Below are 22,076 nucleotides of genomic sequence, written 5' to 3' on the forward strand. Positions count from 1 at the left end.
CGGGGCCTATATGCGTGATTGGCACCGTTTTCTCTTGCCAGTCTGTTGCGGGACCAGGACGGAGACAGCTCAGGGGGGTCTTCAGTGTCCACCCGGGACATTTCGGCGAGCATCTGCTATTTCACACGCCCGTTCAAGGTAAGAAATTGCTTTTGCACGCCTTCATTTGAGTGCATTCCTCCCTTTGAATTGGAATAAGATTAAGACTATCGTGCGTGAAGAGTTCTAGGGGTGGCTTGGTAGGTCGCGTGAGCAGCTGTCAGTATGCGGCACGCGGGCTCCTATTGTGTGACACGGATAGATGTGACCCTTAGATTTCTCCGTGCGGTGCAACGCGGTGTCGTACTTGCAATAAATAAGTTAAAAAATGGCCGCACGAGATGCATGCAATACATAAAAAGGCAGCATCGTTCTGACAATAAATGGACAATAAACATTCTTCTGGTTGCACAGACATGAGACAACTAATATATAAATTTCACATTTTGGAAGTTTCCAACTAACTTTAATCTGCATGCGTTTGTATCTTGATTTACGAGTGTCATTTGTTCTGGGACCAAACTTGTAACTCGGACTACTTGTGTATCATGAAATTCCATTCATCTGTTCCAGCCCCCAAAAAGCACCCTGGGGTGAGAGAGGGAGGGGGGGGGGGGATGCTAAGTGCAGCGTGAAAAGGCCTTTACTGTACATTGGGTCAAGCCGGAGGTCACAATAACTATTTGCTTGACCTGCGTGCTTCAAAGGGGGCGTGGCCTAGGGAGTAACATCAGTGACATGGCAGTTTTGTCTCTGCGGGCTATTCATGTGAGTTTTGACCAACTGTAACTGCCTGCAAGTGCAATACAAAGCAAAAAAAAGTAGTTTTTGTTTGTTTCACTCTTCCCTGAAAAGGTAATTGACTAACAAGATGTCAGGTCTAATTCATATCAGCGTCCAGGAAACGGTCCGTTGTGGGCTGCGGGCATTTGACAACCTTTTTATAAGCCGTTTAGCCCGGCCTCACGTGACGAGGGAAGCCCATTTAAATAGGCAGCATCCTCGGGGATCCTTCCGGAACCACACTAAACCAAGGAGGGGCCGGCCGCTTGTACTCTGAAATCCACGAGGCTTCTCGTCTTCCCTTCGATCTTACGCTCGTCAAATCAAATGAGCCGAATCTAATAGAGTGGAGGAAGGAGTGCAGACAGTGCATTAGGGGATATGAGTCTCAGGGAAGCCAATAATGACCTGTGCCAGGATCCTGCGTGACCTTTATTGTTCTGCAGGGGTGGAATGAGACCGGACATCTCAACCCACGTGCACTTGTGTTCAAATTTTGGTGAAGGTCAAACACCATTATTCTGCTCCATTTGAATGACTGAGGACACTTTCTAAAAGGCCCAAAACACAAAAGGCATAACAGGAGTGCCGAACATGCATCATCGGTGCTCCTTGCCTTGCTCCTCCCCATCCTGTTAACACATCACTGACTCCCAGTAGTGGTAATTATGGAGTGTGTGAAACTGCCCCAAAACACATGTGAATGAGGAAGCCGGGCTCAAAGTGAATTTGTCAAGTTCCAATGACGGAGCGCTGAGTAGAAACCAGAGTGAAATGAAAAGAACTGCGGCATGTTATTGTGCTGATTCACCAGTTTTCATCCACCGCCGTGATCTTAAAGGGCCACTGCAAATAAATACAACCCAAATATGTGGCAATTGATCTCAGGTTGATTTCCTACAACCAGACAAGAGGCTCAGAGTGGCTTTCGTGGCAAAGCAAAAGCGGAGCATGATTAGATCCTCACGAGCGCCACAAGAGCACGCTCTCCATCAGCGGCAATGAGACCAAGAGAGAATGAGGTCATTTTTAGTTATGTCAGAACCGATGCCTAACGTTTTGATCAATGTGTCACTCGGAGGAGAAAAGCATAAATTCAAACGAGTTCGCCGGGCCTAAGCGTTTTCTATTACGTTTTCATCATCTTTTGAATAAAAGCGGACGCCATTTTGCTTCGCATAATTCCATTATCACCGATGCACTGGAGATAACCGGTTAACGTGTAGTACTTATGATTATTATCTTTTGCAACGGCGGCCATCTTGGGGGCGACGGCGTAATCCTCTTACTGCGCGGCCGCGTTAACCCGTACAGTGACCTACATAGGGTTTGGTGTGGAGGCGGTAAAGGACGGTCAGGTGGGAGGAGTCAGTGTCAAAAGTTAGATATTATACAGCGTAGCTACATCTGCGTCTTCTGATGAGATGCTGGTCAAGATGTATTTGCCGTTATGATGATGCTAATACTCGGGCTTGACTGAGGTGTGCCTAATATTGTGAGTGTTATAGGCTAGCTCTACAACACACAAGTTTCTAATTGCTCCTCCTGGACCAAACCCCCTGGAGCGACATTTGGACTCCTGGGCGGCGCAGAGCTCCCTGACCTGCTTTGTGATTGTCACTTCATTGCGAGGAAGCAGGAGTGACAGCTGCTTTGAGAGCATGGTGCCCCCCAGCCCTGTATGATGTGCAAAGGGAGAGTAGAAGCTGATGTCAGGCTAGGAATAAAAAAAAAAAAAGAGTTGGGTTTCGTGCAAGGGGGATTTGAAATGACACCGCCTGCTGATGTGGGTTTTGAATTTTACATGTGTGGGGCATAAGTATGAAAATATATTCTCATCTCTTCTAATCCACGGGCTGACTGCTTGGCAACTCGGAGTGCTTTCATTCTTGCCGCTGGGCTGGGCCAATGGCAGAAAGCCTTTGAGTGATCGCTTCCTGTCAAAGGGGCGGGGAATGAGGCGAGGTTGTGACAGGACAAAAGAGGAGTCCTGTGAATGTGTTTTGAGCTCATTTTTTAAGATCTTGGAAGGTATTGTGGGGTCAAACTGTTGTTGGATTTCTTCAATTGTATTTTATCAAGTGGGTGCAATGAATGAAATCATCTGAATGCAGATACTTTTTTTTTTTTAAAGTAGATGCTCAGTCTCCTTGAAAATTGTATCCCTTTTCATACATTCCTTTGACATCAGGTTTGCAAACTATCCTTCTCTTTCTTCACCTCTTTTGTCTGCTCCTGCTTATTGTCGGGCCTTGTGCTTGCCCCCACCCCACCGCTGTTTTTTGGTGCGGATGACTTGGTAAAGACTTAACCCCTGGTGGCTTTTCCTTCCATTAACATTCTTCTAAGGGCTACCGTTGACTTCCAGCAAGTGTGACGAGCCTGCTTGTTGCGTAATGAATCGACCTCTCGCTCTCTCAATAAAGGTTTAATTACCTCCAAGTTGAGGAATGAAGTAATCACAAGACTTGACGTGAACTTAGGAAGCAGCTAGGATGATACATTCCCCGATAATGTGATCACATAAGTCTCGAGTGGTTTGCTACGCGGCGACGCGGGATTCTCGACAAGGCGCGACGACTCAATCGCTCCGAATGTCCGAATGCAATCATAGCGGCCTTCGGTCCGGCAAGAAACAGAGGCTGAGAGACGGAAAGAGTCGTTCGTCCGTAAGACAAAAGAGCCAAGTGGATGTGAGGAGACAGGACAATTAGGTTTTATGGATTGGGTTTGGATGGGCCCACTGAACACCTCTCTGTCAGAAGCCAGTCTCCGCAAGTAAACATTGCTAGCTAGCATCGGCTCCGGCGAGCGAGGCAAACAGAGATTTGTAATCCTGTGCTTTTGTGGACGGATTAAAATCCGAGGTTGGAGGAGGGGCTGGTCAAATTGAGGCTGGATTAAATCCTGCGGCCCTGTTCGGTGCACAGCTGTGTCCGCGTGGGAGGGGCTCTAAAAGGGTTGAATTGAGTTGACATAGAGGAAATATAAAGTTGGACAAAACAACGAATGGACATTCATGTTATCCAATTCGTAGAATCACTTTTTTCTGGCCGTTTGGTAAGAACAATCTGATCCCAGTAGGACACCATCTAAGATCTTTAAACTAGCTCGACAACATGGTTGGAATAAGAAGCATAGAGTGGCAAGGCATGTTAAGAATTCTCCTCAGGACAAGCAGTTGGTTGTTTTGCTTGTTTTGATGATCCGCAGAGCGCAATCAGTCGACCCGACACATCTCAGCTCGTAAAAAAAAAAAAGGCTTCGATAAACAAAAAACGATTGCAAACTGGTTGGATGACATTCCACTGATATAAGTGCAAATTCAACGCTATGTCATTTTTTGACGTTACTTCAGCAACCCGAGTTCAAGCGTCGCACAATCGACGTGATATTGTCTAGAGAAATGATATCGTTAAAAAAATCAACTGATTTGGACACACTCCCTGCCTTCGAGTGTGTTTCAAAAATGCAGCCTCATTATCCTGTCAGCATCTCCTGACATAAGAGGCAGTAACTCGACGGGGGTCGAAAAAGTGGAGGAGACTGGGAATGTAGGGTCGACCCCCCCCCCCCAACACTTATGTAAGATTACTTACATAACAGCATATGCAGTGTGTGTGTGATGGGGGTGGTGGGGGCACTATGTCTAGACAAGTAGGCACAGCACCTGAATTTTTAGGGGTCGAAAGGGCAAACGACGGGGGGGTACAGGAGAGGATTGTGGGATTATAAAGGCCCGTGAGTGGTAGGAGGGGGGCCGGGGGGGGGGCGTTTGGGAAGGCAGGGTATTAAAAGAGGTGGAGACTGACAAGCATTGAACACATCTGTGTGCACCATCCAGCTCTTCACACCTCATAATTTAGGGTCACCCAAAAACTCTCTTTCTGCTCCTCCAGTCTTTCACATAGAAGGCTGAGCAGTCGGACGGAAAGGAGTTGCACAAGCGGTTAGCCGGTTTGCATACTTGTGGCATCGGGGAGGAGGAAGAAGGAAGGAGGGCTCGGCAATGGTCACGGCCATGGAGGATACCAATGTGGCGCGGACGGAAGAGGAGGAGGAGGCGCAAGAGGTGACGCCGCCGACGCCGCTCGGAGTGGGCGTGCCCGCCGTAGTCAACCAGGAAGCGGTTGCATCTGGAGGTGAGCAACTTACGTAGCCAATCATCTAGAAAACGTTCCTACACTTTAAACATTTGATTTGAATAATATGCCTAATGTTTTCTTTTCATTCAACATAATGACAGAAATTGGAATGTTGCCTTTAGAGAGGCTGAAATTTGGAGAGGGAACACCCAGTGGCTCTTTGTTTGAACGAAAAGTGTAGTTTAGAGTCCACGTGGCAGACGACAGGATGAGACCCGCAAACATTCCTGCGGTCAAGGACACCCTGACGTTGACCGAGTGGGTAAAGGTCATGAGAGATTACACAAATACTCAAATTCTCAACGTGTGTTACTCTCAAACTTCATCTGTCGTTTTAAAAATGGACGATCGGTCTAGAACTTTATTCGTAAGTCGACATTTGCAAAATGGCCTAGTAAATGACGGGTTGTAATCTTAATTGTAAATTAATTAATTAATTGTAAATGAATGAGCGGCTTGCAGCGTCACCATTGTGCGTAGTCTAGTGTTGGCGCCATGTTTGGAAAAAAAAAAAAAAAAGGAAATAAATACCTCTTTGACAGGTATATCCGAATAGGATATTACGCTTCCGTCTTTTCTGAATGCATCACATAGGAAATTGTTTTTCACCACCAGTAACCGGTTTAGTGACTGACTGAGATGATTCATAACGGACACCTCCTGTTTCATGCCTGGTCTAGTTCTGAAAACAAAAGTTGCTCCAGTGTGGCTTATGTGGACGAACGATATGTACTGTTTGCTTTTCAAACTTGGCTAACTCAAATTCTCTGTCACTGCAGCCATGCAGGAAGTGTTGGATAATCTAGGTGAGCTTCCCGCCACCGGGGGCGCCAAGGACATCGACCTTCTCTTCCTACGCGGTATCATGGAAAGCCCCATTGTAAGCTCCCTGGTTAAGGTAGCACGCAGACACACACACACAGATGTAGTTGAGGAGATGCTTGAAGGTGTGTAAGGCTTAATCAAGCGAATGCTCCGTGATCGGAGACCAAGGCAACATTCCAAGACTTCACAATAGCAAAGCAAGAACATCAACAAGAGCCTTGTGTAACTCTCCCAGGCTCATGAACAGCTGGAAGAGGTCAAGCTGGAGGCGGTGCAGGACAACAATATGGAGCTGGTGACGGAGATCATCAGCGACATCAGCGGCCTCAAAGTCAGAGACGACAGCGCGGCCGAGCTGTCGAGGATCTTGCAGGAGCCGCACTTTAAGGTGAGCTGAAGCCCAAAGTGCGTTTGTCAGTTGACATGTTACATCATCTCCCTTTCCGTTGATCCTGTACTCCTCAGTCCCTTCTGGAGGCCCACGACATGGTGGCCTCCAAATGCTACGAAGTCCCGCCCCCTGCCGAGATGACAAACGACGCGGCGGTAAACAGCGCTCTGATGCAGGCGGACGCCGTGCGCATGATCGGCATCCGGAAGAAGGCCGGCGAGCCCCTGGTGAGCAGAATTCTTGTCACGCCAAAGCGCGGAATTTGGATGCGCGAGCAAACTTCGTCTGGCTTTCAGGGCGTCACCTTTCGCGTGGAGAAAGACGAGCTGGTGATTGCCAGGATCCTTCATGGCGGCATGATTGACAGGCAAGGACTTCTCCACGTCGGCGACATCATCAAGGAAGTGAACGGCAAGGACGTGGGCAACAATCCCACCGAGCTACAGGAAATGCTCAAAGACTGCAGCGGCGGGATCACCCTGAAGATACTCCCGAGCTATCGTGACGCCCCCGCACCCCCGCAGGTACACATTGGCTGATATCAATGACACCACAAGCACGGCCACAATCCGTCAGAACATGAAGTCTATTAATAACTTCCTAACTGGGTCACATGATCTCACATCTGGGAACATTTTCCACTGGCCCGTGTTCTTTTATTGATGCTCAGCAATTCTTCAAGGAACTAATGGGAGGTGTAAACACCAAATGTTTGGACTGTAAATAGCAGGCGCCAGAATACTTGCGATCAGATATACCGGCAAGAAGAAGAAGAAGAAAAAATGGTAGAGGTGACTTATCAAATATCAATCTAAGAAATAGGCAAAGCAAAACTGCTCACGGTTTCATCATGACTGCAAGTTGAGTTGGCGTGACAACTTATCTGAGGGGCGTGCTATCGATTACATCTTCAAAAGAGCAAACTTAAGCCTTAACTGTCTATTTTTGGAGACCTTGGGTCTCCCTTCCAAGTAGGCTACATTATGCAACGCAAAAATAACGATAGTGCTATCTTGCTTGGGGTGATTTTCTTTTTTTCACTGCTTCCTCTTGCCACTCGTCTAATTAAATCACACAGAGGGCTTACACTTGCTGGCAAAGCCGCTACTCTTAACGCAGCGTGATCATCTCTGTAATCACTTCCAACAGGTCTACGTGCGGCCCTACTTTGATTACGACCCGGCCAACGACAACCTGATCCCTTGCCGAGAGGCCGGCATGGCGTTCAAACGAGGTGACGTTCTACAGATTGTCAATCGAGAAGATCCCAACTGGTGGCAGGTGAGGTTTCCATCCATTGCCATTTCCAAGTGTTAGAAGATGACCGACCGGTGCTATGCGTTTGGTAATGTCTCGTAGGCTTGTCATGTGGTGGGCGGGGCAACAGGGCTGATACCCAGTCAGTTCTTGGAAGAGAAGAGGAAAGCTTTTGTTCCTCGGGACTTTGATGGATCAGGTTAGACGTCCAAGTGACATCACAATCATTTGACAGAGGCACGTTTCGTAAAAAACGGTTGGATTAGCGAAGCAGGCCATCTGGTGAGTCAGGTTGGCCCTGCCGAGGTACTTAATGTGGTCCAGCCTGCCTCCTAGTGGCCAAATGTTGCACAAGCAAGACCATGCAAGAGGTTTAAAAGTCATCCGTGCTTTTCCAGGCATCCTTTGTGGCACCATTGCTGGGAAGAAGAAGAAAAAGATGATGTATCTGACCGCCAAGAATGCAGGTCAGGCTTGTCTCATCCTTGATTGATCAGGATCTTGACCCTAATACGAATGCTGTGAAATAGAGTTCGACAGACACGAGCTGCAGATCTACGAAGAAGTGGCCAAGGTTCCTCCATTCCAAAGAAAGACCTTAGTTCTGATTGGTGCTCAAGGCGTGGGCCGACGAAGCCTCAAGAACCGGCTGATGATCTTTCAGCCCAGTCGCTTCGGAACCACCATACCATGTACGCCATCGGCACTCAGGATCTGTAGTGGAACACCTCGACCTAATCTTTCGAATTATTCTCAAGACACGTCCCGGCGTCCCCGCGACGAGGAGCTGGACGGCAACTCGTACCACTTCACCTCCAGGACGGAGATGGAAGTGGACGTGAAAGCCGGCCGCTTCCTGGAGCACGGCGAGTACGACGGCAACCTGTACGGCACCAAGATGGAGTCCATCCACGAAGTGGTGGACGCTGGGCGGACGTGCATCCTCGACGTCAACCCGCAGGTCAGAAATCACAATGAGCGTTTCCATCATAACATTCATTTAGCAGTTCCTCAAAATGTGACGTCACTTCCTGTTTCAGGCTCTGAAGGTCCTGAAAACCGCAGAGTTCATGCCTTACGTGGTGTTCATCGCCGCGCCGGATTTCGACACCCTCAAGGGCATGCACAAAGCCGTCGTGGACGCGGGCCTCACCACCAAACAGCTCACGGTACACAAAAGCCCATTGAAGGAGCTAGCAAACTTTTTCTTGACATCTTTATTTCCCTGGGCAGGACGTGGACCTCAAGAAGACGGTAGACGAGAGCGCTCGCATTCACAGGGCTTACGGCCACTACTTTGACCTAATAATCACCAACGACAACCTGGACAAAGCCTTCGACACGTTACAGGCCGCCGTGGACAAACTGCGCACTGAATCTCAGTGGGTCCCCGTGAACTGGGTCTACTGAAGACCCCCAAAGCGTAACCGGGCCGAAAAGGAGGAAAGATGACGAGGAGAACCCAGAGCTACAAATACTCCTGCTAAATTCGAACACTCACCGTCTTCTGGGGCTCGCGACTTTTTTTCTACTTTGACTCAAAGGGAAAGAAGGCTTATTTATTTTGTAACTTTTTATGAAAGATCTTTATAATGTGCGGCGAAAAAGGTTAAGGCGCATTCTTTGTTTCAGCTAGCAGTCCATGTCTCAACCTGTGTTAATATTAGCATATTTCAAATCACTGGCGATACTAGTTTTTTTTTTTTGGGGTGTGTAAATCGTTATTCATGATCAAACACGGTTCATATTTTTTGTCGTTCAATGTCGTAGTCTTCTTTTGCTGTCACCAACCATTCTGCCTGCTTGTCTGTCTGAAGGACATGACCTTCACACTGTCCTCAACTTCAAGCCAACGTGTTCTAAGTTGGACACGACAACCTTAAGGGCAAAGCTCTTTTAGACCGCAGAAAATCAGTTCAGTTAAGCGTACGTCTATTTATTGTAACTAGTTCCATTTTTCATCTCTATTTCGATCCCGGTGCCACAATGTAGAAAACCTGCTGCCTGCTGAACCTGTTTTCATACATCATCCCATGTCAAAAGATTTGTTTCTACATTTTTATCGTCAAATTTAAGATGAATAAAGGTGATTGCATTTCATCGTTATTTTATTGTTAATAAATCAACTAAGCATTTTGGGGGGATATTTGGCTGAAACAAATATTAATATTAGTGCAACACTAGAAGAGGGGGGGAAAAATGACTAACCTAAAATAAAAGCACCAAGATGATGGCACATCATTTAGACAAAAGAAAAATTTCCAACGTTCTAATTTTTTTGCCTTTTTATTAATGTAACTTACAGTTAAGCCAAAGAGAGAACTACATGAAGTGATGCGTATTCACATTGTGTCCTAACAGGGTTTTACAGCATGTCTTGTGTTCTGTAAGCATTGACCAAAAAAAAAAAAAAAAAAATTACACAACAGAAATCAAAAGCTTTACAAACTTTACAACACCCCGAAAAAGGAGCTTAGCGAGTGGATGAAGGAATTGAAAATGAGCAATATATAAAGACCCCACTCCATCCCTCCCTATATCAGAATAGGAATGACTGCAAATTCACTTTTGGCATGTCATGGTTGAAAGAAGGGAGAAGATAATACAATAGAACACACAAATGAAGGGAGGTTTAAATCAACATGGCTGCAAAGGAGGTGTTTAATCTATTTTTTGTTATGTTGATGAAATGTTTCGATATTATTTCACCAAATTTTTAATGGCAGCGATTAGGAAGCAGCCATGAAATATTTCTCACAAAATGGAGTTTAGTTTTGAGTGATTGTCGTCGAAAAGTAATGCGCCACAACCTGTTGAATTTAAATCTCCCCACGGGGGTGGGGTGGGGGAGTATTTGGAATTTTATTGGACATAATGAAGTACACTAAAGAAATAAGTCAATGCAGCATATATCAGGCTTATGAGGTACTTCATGAATGGATGTATAGATTTATATATACTGTATATATATATATCATCATATTGCGACTTTATTTTATTTGATGAAAATTCATTTTCCTACTGAGAGCATCAGATACCTCGTCAGTTCTTTCGTTACGTTGAGGCCGACTTCAAGCGGGCCGTGTTGGAGACTGCTTCGAAAGTGCAAAACACAAATACTGATCGTTCTATATGCAGCATTTATGGGCCAGAATTGCCGCGTCTAGGAAAGAAAACAAAGAAAACGGCAGAGCGGCAGCGGGACTCGGAGAATTGAGCGGTTAGTTTACGATGGATTGCTTGGCTGTGGACCATGGTAGTGAGTAGCAAACGGAAATGTGTTTTTATTGCGGTACTGGCTGGACAGTGGCAGCAGGAAAGCTTTTCATTCTAACACGGTGGTTAAAATAAAATAAAAAAAGATGGCGGTTACCAACACTGACTGGTATTGACAACACACCATCAAAGTTCAGCGTGAAAACTTACGAAGCCTCGTTTCGACTAAGCAGTCACTTCAGTTTGATTTCCATTTTAAAGGGTCAGTTAGTTGTAGTGTTTCAACATTTTATGCTGATTGGCCAGTAATGGAATATTGGTAATGGTGAAAGTGGTTCTATTACTCCTGATGTCCACGTCACCGGTTGGATTTACACTGTGTGGTTCAAGTGATGATTTTGATATTTTATTTTCAAATTGCACAATAAATAGCTTTAAAAAAATAAAAATAATACTCAATTGACTTGAATAGAAATTAAAAAGTGGTTAGTATTTTGATACATATCAAATTCTGAACATATGTCAACATCTTAACAAAAACATAAAAGATTGAATCTGGTCAAAATATCGTTTATTATTGTTTGCTTATCTAGCGGGGCTTGTTGTTTCGTCTGAGAAGTTTCACTTGAAATCTAAGTGTAAAAGAAAAAAATTGGGAACTTGCACCTACAGTGTAAATCCGTTCTTGTATGAAGCGCCTTCCCTTAAAATCTGGTCCCTTAGCATATCCAATGCTTTGCTTCTCAATCTAACAGTTCTCGCACGTGATATAAACTTGGATTTCTCACTACAATTTGGGATTTTCTTTCCGTTATCATAACTCAGGGCTAATATGTTAGCTAGCACCGCACTATCCTCTGAGGTAGGTTATTATTATTTTTCCCCCCACGCTGGTAAAAAGAAGCCACACGGTTCTTAAAATGCTTTTCAAATACAAGAGGGAAAAAAAAAAAAAGTCTTCTTATAATTTGTGCTGACTGCTTTGAACATTCAAGTCAATCATTAACACAACCAGACGGGAAACAAAACAGGACCATGTGGCTTTGGAGAATTGGGTGGACTAAAATGACACTTTCCGACAAGTTGTGCTGTTTCAATCAGACAGGAAATAAAGCTGTGGCGTTATACAATCACCAAATAATAAAATATATATATATATATATAATAAGAGAGTGAGTCGTCAACCAAAACAATAAAAGTGAGTAGAAGTCGGGCAAAGCTTTTAAAGAGGGCAGCAGTATCGAGACTGCGGGCTAAGTTTCACAAAGCTATACGTCTAAACAACCATCATACATACACAAACTGCTTATACAAAATAAAAATCCATTTGGGACTTGGAGTCCACTAACATGAAAACGTGTAATGTATAGTTCTGCAAAAAAAAAGGGGGTGGGGTGGGGGGAGCACACCTAGTCAACAATGAATCTGACTTAAGAACCAAGATCACCTATAAATAAGAGAACAATCCCCAGAGGAATACAAAAATAGGCCATACACGAGAATCTAATTGGAAATGTAAAAAGGTGGCTAAACGACATCATATTACAAACCACGCAGGAGCTATAAATACATTCATTGTTACCTGAAGCAAGGAAAGTGGGTCGTAGCGTCGGAGCGCGAGCACAGAGAGGAGATAAATGACTACCCAACGGTAAGGACGCGGGCACCTAATTGATATATACTAGACCTTCTAGCGTCGCTCAGAACCTGCCTGCTAGTCTGCTAAACAAAAATGTTCTTGTCCACACCAACTCATTTGTACCAGTAACAAAGAGCTGCTATCGGGAAATGACCTTTTGGTTAGCTTATGTTTCGCGGGTTGGTCTGTCTGTCCGAGTTGAGGGACACCCACAAAGCAGTCCAACTAAGGTGAATATGTGCATTTAAATTAAATGTATGCAAAATGTAAATAATGATTAAAAAAAAAAGAAAAAGGATGTATGCAGCCCTGGTGGCTGTACTTACAAAGCTGTGCCACATTTAACCAGCTGCCATTTTTGTTGAATCTGGTGTTGATTTGGATCAAATTCATGTTAAATTGAATGCCAATTCAACTTCTCTGCTGTCGTAACGGCAAGGCGCCACACGTGGTAAACGTTTGAAAAAGCATCGGGATATTTGGGGGGAAAACTGCTGGCGGAGTTTGTCGCTGTCGGGGCTAAGGCTATTTTTTGGCTTGGGCCTGCTCAGCGAAGGAAGCCAACGGACTGCTTTCTTTCTCAATACAAAGAGGCTAAATGCTGCAAGAAGCTACAAAATCCATTCTTGTTTTAGTGCAAAACAAACATCATCAAAAAGGTTGGACTTGATATATTTCAAGGAAACGCGATTACGTTCTGGCATTCTAAGGTGCTGGTATAGTAGTAGGTCAAGTCAAAACACCAAGACGAGACAAACAAGTACAAACCCTTTTGGGAAAGAGACACTTTCACACTGCCCATCAAAACTCTTCCTGGCCATGGCTCTGCGTTAAGAGATGCGGATAGATGGAATGATGAGGGGAGAGGGGGTTGAGGTCAATTTACAAATTTGGGTTTGCCAAACTAGAGGTATACAAGGGGCGGAGCAACCAACGGCTAGATGGCATTGTTGTGGCCATGCAAATAACTGACTGTAAATGGACACTGTCTGAAAGCTACAGCTAAATAAATTCCAGTTCTTTTTTCCTCTGATGCGGCACACTTCATTTCAAAATGTCTCACAAGCCGTGATTGAATTGCTCTGTGTCGAAATGGATCAGGGTGGCAAATAAAAAGAAAAACGTCTGCGTCACTGTGCATAGAGAAAAATCGATAAAAGGAAAAGCTGTGAGCGAGTAGCGACGCAGTTCAAGAATTTGGTCTTGCAGCTCGATGCTAAAGCCCCTTCAGGAAATAAAAACACAACCCCGCTCCGCATTATGAGTTGAACTATGACAATACAAACACGTACCAAAAAAAAAAAAAAACAGGACGCACCTAAAATCAAAATCAATGCCATTTAGATTGATAGCAAGGGCAATTATGCAGAAATGGCCGGCAGTGTGATGTTACCATAACACTTGAACAGGTAACAAGAGGTAGAACACGAGGCCATTTCCGTACAATTACACCAGTGTCACAATATGGCCAAGACTCCCGTTTCTCTCACACAGATAGATACACTCACACATAATCCACTGGAGCACATACCAATGCTATGCTATCAAAAGTGCATCCACGTGTACATGCTATGAGACGAGCACCGATAAGTACGAGATTGACATCAACAGGAAAGATCAAGTACGTGGTGTTCTGAATGCCCCGCAAACACAGTCGGTCGGATTTCTGCTAGTAAGATGGGAAGAATAAGTCTCAATTGTTTTCCTTCCAAAACACACATCTGGGGATAAAAAAAAAAACATTTAAAAACTACACCGCGTGGGCCGGTCCAGTGATGGTGGTTTACAGTGAAAACATCTCGCACAGGGTTCTTTTTGTGCTTTTGAGTCATTATCGTGAGAGGTTTTTTGTAATCTTATTTGGCTGAGAGCAGGCCCAATTGTCAAGCTATAAAAATCGTTCCAAAGGACCGCGCAAAAAAAGCGACACGACTAAAAGCCACATGATTCCAAACTACTAAATGCGCTATCTACATCGATAAAAAAAACCTCCAGATTGAGGTGAGATGTCACCTCCGCTAAATCTCGTGGTTAAAAACAATGCATAGTTCGAAGTTGAGACGACATCCACCCCATTCGAGACAATGAACATTCGCTAGCTTAAACTTGATAAAAGTGGACAATAGAAAATGTCTATAGAATGACCGTAAACAGTCTTGAAAGGCAAGAGAATATTTTCATTGGACTCTATACACAAATAGTGTTACTTAAAATGATCTCTTGGGCCGGTTGAATTTCTTTTTTTCTCCTATTTCGGCAGTCTCCACTGAAGATTTATTCAAAATACAGCCGAGTTTCTTCATCATTAAAAGACTCGAGAGAAAAGTCGTTTTGCATAAAACAATGCCGGCGTGCGACAAAAATGCTTTCGGTTGTTTTTAGAAAGAATTTCATCTCGGAAATGTTGCAACTTTGAGGCTACTGTACCAAATGCATCGCTATGGAAACGCCGCAACAACATATGGGAGGGGGGGGGGGGAATCTAAGTTTCTAAAACATGCATATTGGTTAGAAAGTTTAACTGAAATTAAAAACATTCTATAAAAACAAGGGAGCAAAGAAAATTATTGTTTCCGCTCCCTGCATTGATTTGTACATCGTGCGTCTTATAAACACGGCTCAGAGTACATTAAAAAAAAAAAAGGTATGTTTTCTGGGAACCGGTCCCAATACATGATTTCAGCACGGCCGTTGGGTTGCGAGAAAAAAAACTCATTAAAACAAATAGCTATGTTGTATCTATGAAAATATTAAGAGCCCTGGAATATTTTAAGTGTCGGTTCAAGAGTTGATATCAAGACCTAAAATGGTTAATTGTCCCAGATTTGGCATAGCATGATCACCGGGGACAAATACTAGAAAAAAAGACGTGGATCAAATAGTAAAACAAACATGATCGAAGGTGGTCTCGTAATGGCACTTCCGTCTTTCTTATAGTGCCTGATGTGAAAGTCTTGAGCACTTGCATTTTTAAGTACCCTTTCTTGAGAGTGCACTTCGATTGGCTGTTGAGTAATACGCATCTGAGGAGCAAATGAAAATGCCCCCTCAAATAGAATTTAAAAAAGAAAAACAGAGGGAGTTGAGGTGCTTGTCCTAATCCATAAAGCACCATTTGGAATAATATTCCTTTCATACTTTGCGACATATTTTCTCACAACATATACAAATATATATATATATATATATAGCTCACCATAGAGAGGGCTTGTTTTGCAACTTACAGACAGTGGGTTAGGCTCGGGTACCTGCCAGGTGCTTTAGAAAGGGACATCACACAGTAAAAGCACACAGCCGACAGCAAGGTAGTGTGTTGCCTCAGTGGGGGTGGGGTGAGGGGGTTCTCGCACCCACGCCGACCCGGCGGCGCCCTGAACTCTCAGGCGAAGTACATCGTGCGCAGGGTGTCCTGGTGGATCTGAACAGCTTTGGCCAAGGCCTGTTGGTCACGCCCGTTGCTCTGACCTGATGTGTGACTACCCTCGGCACTGAAGCGAGAAATCCAGGAGTGAATAACACAGCGGCGTTCATCGGCCAACGTTCCTTGTCATCCTCACCTGTCGTGCTCTTTGTCCACCAAGTGATAGCGGGCGCGGAAAGCCACGAGGTGAGCGTAATAGGCGGGCGCCGGGATGGAAACGGAACGGGTGCAGCGCACGTAGGTGTGGCACAGCTGGTAGGTGAGCACTTGCAGCTCGTCAGAAGAGAAGTGATTGTCGTCCCAGAGCACGTGGTAGTGAGATGGCCTGCTGGTACCCTGCGGTCGGGACAGATTTGGGTTGAAGCAGGAACTGCTTGTGCGTCTCAGAAGAGCAAATCAATAGCAACCAAAATACAATCAGTGCTTTTACCTGTATGCCAGCATGACTGCAAAGGTAGAAGTCAAATTCGGATGGGTGAGTGATTTTGGTGTCTACTGTTGTGCCCGCGGGAATGTTGCCGCTCTTTCCAACCTGCACAAAAACAACAAAATGATTCAGTGTCTGCTAAAAGACATAAGACATATATAAGACAATACTGACCCTTTCATTTCTGTCTGTACAGAAGAGCCTGGTATGGTGTCTTTTCTGGACTACTACAAAGGTGATACCAGGCTGGTAGTCCTTCTCCAGCTTGATGCAGGCTTCTCGGATTGCAAGCAGTTCGTGCTGAAGAACCTGTGGGCGGACAAAATTAGACAGGAGATCAAAAATTGAACCGTTTTATTGTTTCTTTCCTCGATCGTGTATCATGACATCACCTGGTTGAACTGGCCCTCAGAGATGCCATCACGGTAATAGATGATTCTGGTGGGCTTGAAGCGGGTGGACTTGTAGAACTGGATAAGCAGCTCTCTGACCATGGTGGCCAGGTCTTGGATGATGTCCTGTCGGTGCTGCTGGACGCGAACGGTGGCGCAGTATCGACTGGGATGAGCGTCCATGCTGCCTACAACCTGTGGACAACAATTTTGTAGTCCATTGAGCAATGCGGTTATGAAAAGGGTGCCAACTATGTGACGTTTCTTACAGCTGCAATAGAGGGCTTCTTTCCATCTCCTGCAGGAGGATGAGTGACATCAGCGCCAAGAAAGATGACGGGCTGCTGAAATACCAACGGCCTAGCAAAAAAAATAAAATAAACCTTGCATGTTGGGGCACTTGCAAGTCGAGGTACCAGTGTAACAAGATGCATCTCCACTGACCGTCCCTGAGGAAGCAGGATGTTGTTGACGCCCCCGAGCTTGACGTTGATCTTCAGGCAGAGGTTGGAGAGCGTCTGCGGTGTCGTCTTCTGAACGTTCTTCACCTGCACGCACTGCGTGGCCATACCGAGGACCGTGTCTCCTACACGTTTCACTTCAGCTGCAATACGATTGCATCGAATGTGATCACACAGCGCTGCAGGAATGAAACAAGGAGGACAAACGTGCTTTGGGATCCCTCACCGTAGACGGGCGTCTTCCCTGGTAGGATGACTACAACCAGCTGGAGGCCCTGGTACGTATACTTGAGATGTCTGAACATGGGCTCCACGCTGTCGGCGCCCTGCGCGTATTTACAGAAGCACGGCTGACCCTGAATGGGCATGCCTGCATCGCGGGAGATCTTCCTGAGCTGATCTGTGAATGCTCTGAAACAGAGATTTTTTTTCTTTCCAGTTCAGAATTCAACACGTCCACGTATCGTAACGCAAATCCTCCATGAATGAGACTCACTTGAGTAAGAGTTCAGTGCACTGTCTCTGTGGCGCGAAGCACGCAATGGCCCATACTTTGATTTCGATGCCCGTGTGGAATTGCTTGTTCCTCATGTCCCACACGCCCTGGATTGGCGTGGCGATGGCCTTGTTCTGGAAAGGACAATAAAAGCGACAATGTCGCAATATTCCCGGGAAGCCATCTTTAGCCATCACTGTACTTACAACTGCTGATGGACATACCCTGCCTCCATACAGAATGGAGGGTGCTTGGAGGACACGGCCGTTCACTTCCGTCATCTCGTCCCTCACCATCACGCCAAATTCGCGGACGTACGGGTCCGTGTTGAAATTGGCGCTTCGCATCTGGACACGAGCATTTGCGATTGGTTGACGACGGGAGTTCATCGAGGACCAGTCCCGCCGAACTTTTCACACTCACCAGTTTACTAATTTCATCCTGACGGTCAGGTGCTGATCTAGCAGTGGCACGGATCATCGTGGAGGTCTGATTGTCTGTCAGTTTTTTGATGCAGCGCTGTCCCGCAACGATGTTACACACCTGGAAGCGCAACGACAGGCTTGAGAAAAATAGCAGGTGGATGAACTTCTTACTTGGCTCCGTGGGCGCTTGCTTACTTCTAGAGGCAGGTAGGTGTGCTTTTGCTCCTGCCCCACTTGTAGACATGGCAGGTGGGGGTATCGCAGGATGAGTTTGTACTTATCTTTGAAGTACTGCGCCACGGTGCATTCAATCGTTTGGCCGTTTTCCTGTTGCAGGGGGAACCTGTGGAACAGCATGACTTCAAAATGGGAACGTTGCACCCACCCCTACATTCATGAGAGGTCACAGTTTTCTGTTGCTATGGAAAGGATTATGTTTGTTTCTGGCAGACAAATATTTAAGAAAGCATACACACAGCAGAAAGGTCTAAAAAAAAAAAAGAAATCCAAGATTAATTTTACGTTTGATGGCTGGCAGGTCTTCTGGTCACATTGCACACTCTGTATTTTCTTTTCATCTGTCCACAGTGTGTGATCTCCACTTTCAGGCCTGCAAGGAGTCACATAAAATATTTTGTCAGTCATGGTAAGACGGACACAGAAAAATATGCAAACAAAATGGCCACACTACCTTTAATTTCTTTGGTAAATTTAACTCTTTGAGAGTCTGTTAATGGCTTCTGTTGTTCTTCAATGCTTTTGAAATCCAAGACCTCGCACATGAACTCAATTACAGGCTGAGCTTTATAGAACGCGGTGGCGGAAACTGCAAAACAAAAAAATAAAAATAAATGAAAGGGAATTCATTCAGAAGTTACATACAGAAAAATGACGGAAATTAATTTACCATCAATATTGAGCATCATTTTCCAAAGCGAAGGCCTGACAGATTGGTGGAAGCCAAACCACACCTCTCTGCCACCACCCAGGGGGTTTGAACAGCCTTCTGAGGGAGTGAAGAAAGAACGACCCACTGGAGTATACCTAGGAAAAAAAAAAAAAAAATCAAGGGATACTGTATTGTATTTTGCCCACACTGACCACAAACTAAAGAAATTCCACCATGATCCAAATAATAACGTGATCTAGGTTCTGAGCATGGCATTTCGGGACGTACCTCATAGAGGGCAAATGTCTCATGACGACATCCAGAGCTTGGATGGTCTCAAAGGGGACGCTGGGTAGCCGGCCTGACAGCGCCTCGTGCAGGGCTTGCAGGCTAACGCACGACACCCACTTGATGGATACTTTGAAGCTGCGGTCCTTGCCCTCCCCTGGAATGGTCACCTCGAGTTCCACCTGCGGAGAATACGAAGGAATAAATTCTTGCAAGACCCACCATTGTGACAAATTGACGTACCTTGTCTCTGCCTATGGGCAAGGGCATGGCAGTGTACAAGTTCTTCCTGCCATCATACACCGGCTTTCGATCCCCAAAGATCTGAGTTTTAAAGTGCTGGACCATGTGCTCCACAATTTCACTGAGGAGAGGGGGGGGGGGGGGGGGGGGAACAAATTATTTTTTGACAACATTTATTGAAAGCAAGCCAGCACAAACTCGCACGCACCGGTTGACCCTCCGAGGGCATTTCTCTGGCTTGATGTCAATGTCATAATGGTACACTTCCAGTTTGGGGATTTCCATCTCAAAGAAATTGGCCTGAAGCTTGATTGTCCTGCCCATGGTGCCAAAGTCGGGCCTCGAGGGTGGCTTGAACACATATTCTGGCACTGGGGATGACGGTGGGTCTACAACAGAAAGCAACAGTTAGAATGACAGTTAATAAAATATTACAACTTGCACTGAAAGGAACTTACCAGAGCTGGCTGACCCAGAAGAACGAGGCCCCTCAAACATCTCTGTAGCTAAACAAGAGGAAAAAAAACATCACACATAAAATAAGAAAAGTAAAAGGGAAAGAAAGTAGAGTTTTGTTTGTTTGGAGTTGCACATGTCCCATTTTTAAATGTATCCGCTTCAAATGATATCTTATCAATACGAGGCCAGAAGGACTAAAGCAAGCTGTTAATCTGAAGAAGAGGGAGTCACCCATTCCCCTCCAGATAATACAGAAGTGAAGATGTCAAAGTAATGCCCATCAAATTATGCATTTACAAACAACTAGAAAAAACACTTGCAAGTCGTGATAACAAGGAAGGTGTGAATGCATCGCATGAAGCAGAACCGGTCTTAACTAATTAGGTCAACTTAACTTCAATTACAGCAAACCTTTATTTATTTAATTTATTTATATATTTATTTATTTATTTATTAAAAAATGCACGCATTGCTTCGACAGATGGGTTAATTAAAGTGTATAGAGTATAAGCGTATTTACATCTTTGCCTCAGCTAAAATTGGTGATGAGATTAGATGGCACGATCAGGCGCTAAATATTCCCCCAAACCAAGTTGATCAGCGATACACAAACATCATAACTGATCTAGTAATCGCTAACTAATGGTAAACGTACGAATAATGACAGGACTTTTTTACACATCCAGTCCCAAACTAGATTTGAAAGATTCCAAGTTTGGGAGAACGAGCGAGGTTCGAAGCTAACTTGGCTAACAGCAGCTTGTTGTTGCACGCTAAGCTTGCTCTTCAATTACTGTCGCACGTAATACTGGGCCGAGATTCAACATTTTGTATGAACTATATCCTTACAAAAAGATAATAATTTCATTTGTTGTTGAGTAGAAGCCCAAAAAATGTACGGTTGTGTTCATTTTTGGTAGCTGGGACTTAGCCGACGCTCGTGTTAGCTCGTACCACTTACCTCCAGCAGTGGGATACATTTTGTCGACTTTTAAACCACTGTCGTGGGCGTAAAAATACTCCACTTCAAGTTGGTGAGTTCCAACCGAAAGTCATGCGTGATGGAAAAGTAGTTCGGTACAAAATAAGGGAATATAAATTGGGAAATTGTTAGATTTGCTAAATATTCGAAGTCGATCATCCTCGGCACGGCCCCATCCCCCCAACTCACAAAACCGTAGCCGAGTGCGAAGCTAGCATGGTAAAGAGCTCGGTGACCAGATAATACACTTGCGCTTACTTCCGGCTTCGGTTACGCCCTCTTTGGCGCGACCTGTTGCGTTTTTTCACACGCAGAACTGTTTTGTCTTCCATCATTACACCTTTTTTTCGATTTCCTATTGTGCTATATATACACCAATTTATTGTTATACGACTCTCAACAGGATAAGTGGTGTTAAAAATTGATATTTACATTTGTAAGAGGAGCGTTTACGTTTGTGTTCTCAGGAGGGGGTAACTATCTTGGTGATTCATCTGATGACGCTTTTGTCTATCTATGACATAGATGAAGAGACAAAAGCAAATTTTGTGATTTTTCTAACACCATTTAACATCTTATGTAACAGTGTTACAACCACTAAGATAATATAATCACTTTATTAATACGTATACAGTATAATAAACTCACTGTACTGCATATGATTCGGGGAGCAAGAATGGCGCGCTTTCACCATAAAAGTATTTCCGGGTCATAGCGATCAGTACGGATGTAGTACTGTATACAATATTTGAAACATATTTGCGAAATAATAACGACTTCTACTAAAAATAAGAGCAAAATAAACAATACGATTTAAATTTTAGCTGTGCTTATACATCTATCTTTTAAATATATGTATGACATCCGGGTCTGTGACACCATGGGCAGTAACACGATTTGCACACTAGTCGCCGCTGTTTACCACTGCATGTCATCCTTATTTTCCGAGTTGTACCTTTTGGGGGGATTTAAACATATTTGGGCCATTTAAAAATGTAATATCAACGGTTAAGGGTACGTTAATATGTTGTAAATGCTTATCATGCTTGCGTGGGAGTTGTATTTTATGAGAATCTGCACAAACTGATCCTGGAAAAAAAATAAAGAAAATGTAACCTGGTGCATTTTTGTTCCATTATTTTTTCCTTGCAGCAATTTACACCCGTTGGATAGGTTTTATAATTTTGTATGGAATTCGTAATAACAAATGCTCGATTCAGAATACACTGCATGTATATGTGCAAATAATCAACACATCCAACAGTTGGATTGCTTCCACACAAGTGTGCAGCCACGGC

The 22,076-nt window shown here is 44.6% G+C and overlaps 2 protein-coding genes across 7 annotated transcripts; one reads left to right on the forward strand and one right to left on the reverse strand.

The window, feature by feature from the left end:
• The first annotated feature begins 3 nt into the window (after positions 1-3).
• On the forward strand, positions 4-9,540 carry pals2b (protein associated with LIN7 2, MAGUK p55 family member b). 5 transcript variants are annotated; one of them, XM_061267825.1, is made up of 13 exons: positions 4-138; positions 4,722-4,964; positions 5,747-5,847; positions 6,028-6,180; positions 6,258-6,410; positions 6,480-6,707; positions 7,333-7,464; positions 7,543-7,639; positions 7,839-7,907; positions 7,971-8,132; positions 8,199-8,401; positions 8,481-8,609; positions 8,674-9,540. In XM_061267825.1, the coding sequence occupies exons 2-13, from the start codon at positions 4,832-4,834 to the stop codon at positions 8,848-8,850; spliced, it is 1,737 nt and encodes a 578-aa protein (XP_061123809.1). In that variant the 5' UTR covers positions 4-138; positions 4,722-4,831; the 3' UTR covers positions 8,851-9,540. The 5 variants fall into 5 exon arrangements, with proteins under 5 accessions (XP_061123809.1, XP_061123813.1, XP_061123810.1 ...); XM_061267829.1 differs by lacking the exon at positions 4,722-4,964 and having other exon boundaries at positions 44-138; XM_061267826.1 differs by lacking the exons at positions 4-138; positions 4,722-4,964 and adding an exon at positions 5,015-5,334.
• Positions 9,069-20,990, reverse strand: ago2 (argonaute RISC catalytic component 2). Of its 2 annotated transcripts, XM_061267824.1 has the most exons (20): positions 20,758-20,990; positions 19,796-19,843; positions 19,546-19,726; positions 19,338-19,458; positions 19,095-19,276; positions 18,825-18,961; positions 18,609-18,743; positions 18,440-18,527; positions 18,113-18,260; positions 17,916-18,035; positions 17,717-17,839; positions 17,493-17,626; positions 17,223-17,407; positions 16,980-17,139; positions 16,805-16,895; positions 16,536-16,730; positions 16,318-16,452; positions 16,147-16,248; positions 15,853-16,052; positions 9,069-15,783 (listed from the first exon to the last, which is right to left on the reverse strand). In XM_061267824.1, the coding sequence occupies exons 1-20, from the start codon at positions 20,774-20,776 to the stop codon at positions 15,675-15,677; spliced, it is 2,613 nt and encodes an 870-aa protein (XP_061123808.1). In that variant the 5' UTR covers positions 20,777-20,990; the 3' UTR covers positions 9,069-15,674. The 2 variants fall into 2 exon arrangements, with proteins under 2 accessions (XP_061123808.1, XP_061123807.1); XM_061267823.1 differs by having other exon boundaries at positions 17,493-17,839.
• Between the last annotated feature and the right edge of the window lie 1,086 nt (positions 20,991-22,076).

Source organism: Syngnathus typhle, linkage group LG20 (assembly GCF_033458585.1).
Source record: "Syngnathus typhle isolate RoL2023-S1 ecotype Sweden linkage group LG20, RoL_Styp_1.0, whole genome shotgun sequence".
In the NCBI taxonomy this organism is placed as follows: domain Eukaryota; kingdom Metazoa; phylum Chordata; class Actinopteri; order Syngnathiformes; family Syngnathidae; genus Syngnathus; species Syngnathus typhle.

Bases quoted from the DNA above. Each gene is read 5' to 3' on its own strand.
- pals2b (XM_061267825.1), top strand. From the start codon at position 4,832: ATGGTCACGGCCATGGAGGATACCAATGTGGCGCGGACGGAAGAGGAG. The intron at 6,181-6,257 runs GTGAGCTGAAGC...TGTACTCCTCAG, and splicing joins TGCAGGAGCCGCACTTTAAG to TCCCTTCTGGAGGCCCACGA. The intron at 7,908-7,970 runs GTCAGGCTTGTC...GCTGTGAAATAG, and splicing joins TCTGACCGCCAAGAATGCAG to AGTTCGACAGACACGAGCTG.
- ago2 (XM_061267823.1), bottom strand. The intron at 19,277-19,337 runs GTACGTCAATTT...TATTCTCCGCAG, and splicing joins TGCCCATAGGCAGAGACAAG to GTGGAACTCGAGGTGACCAT. The intron at 17,840-17,915 runs GTGAGTGTGAAA...GCTCGTGTCCAG, and splicing joins AGGATGAAATTAGTAAACTG to ATGCGAAGCGCCAATTTCAA.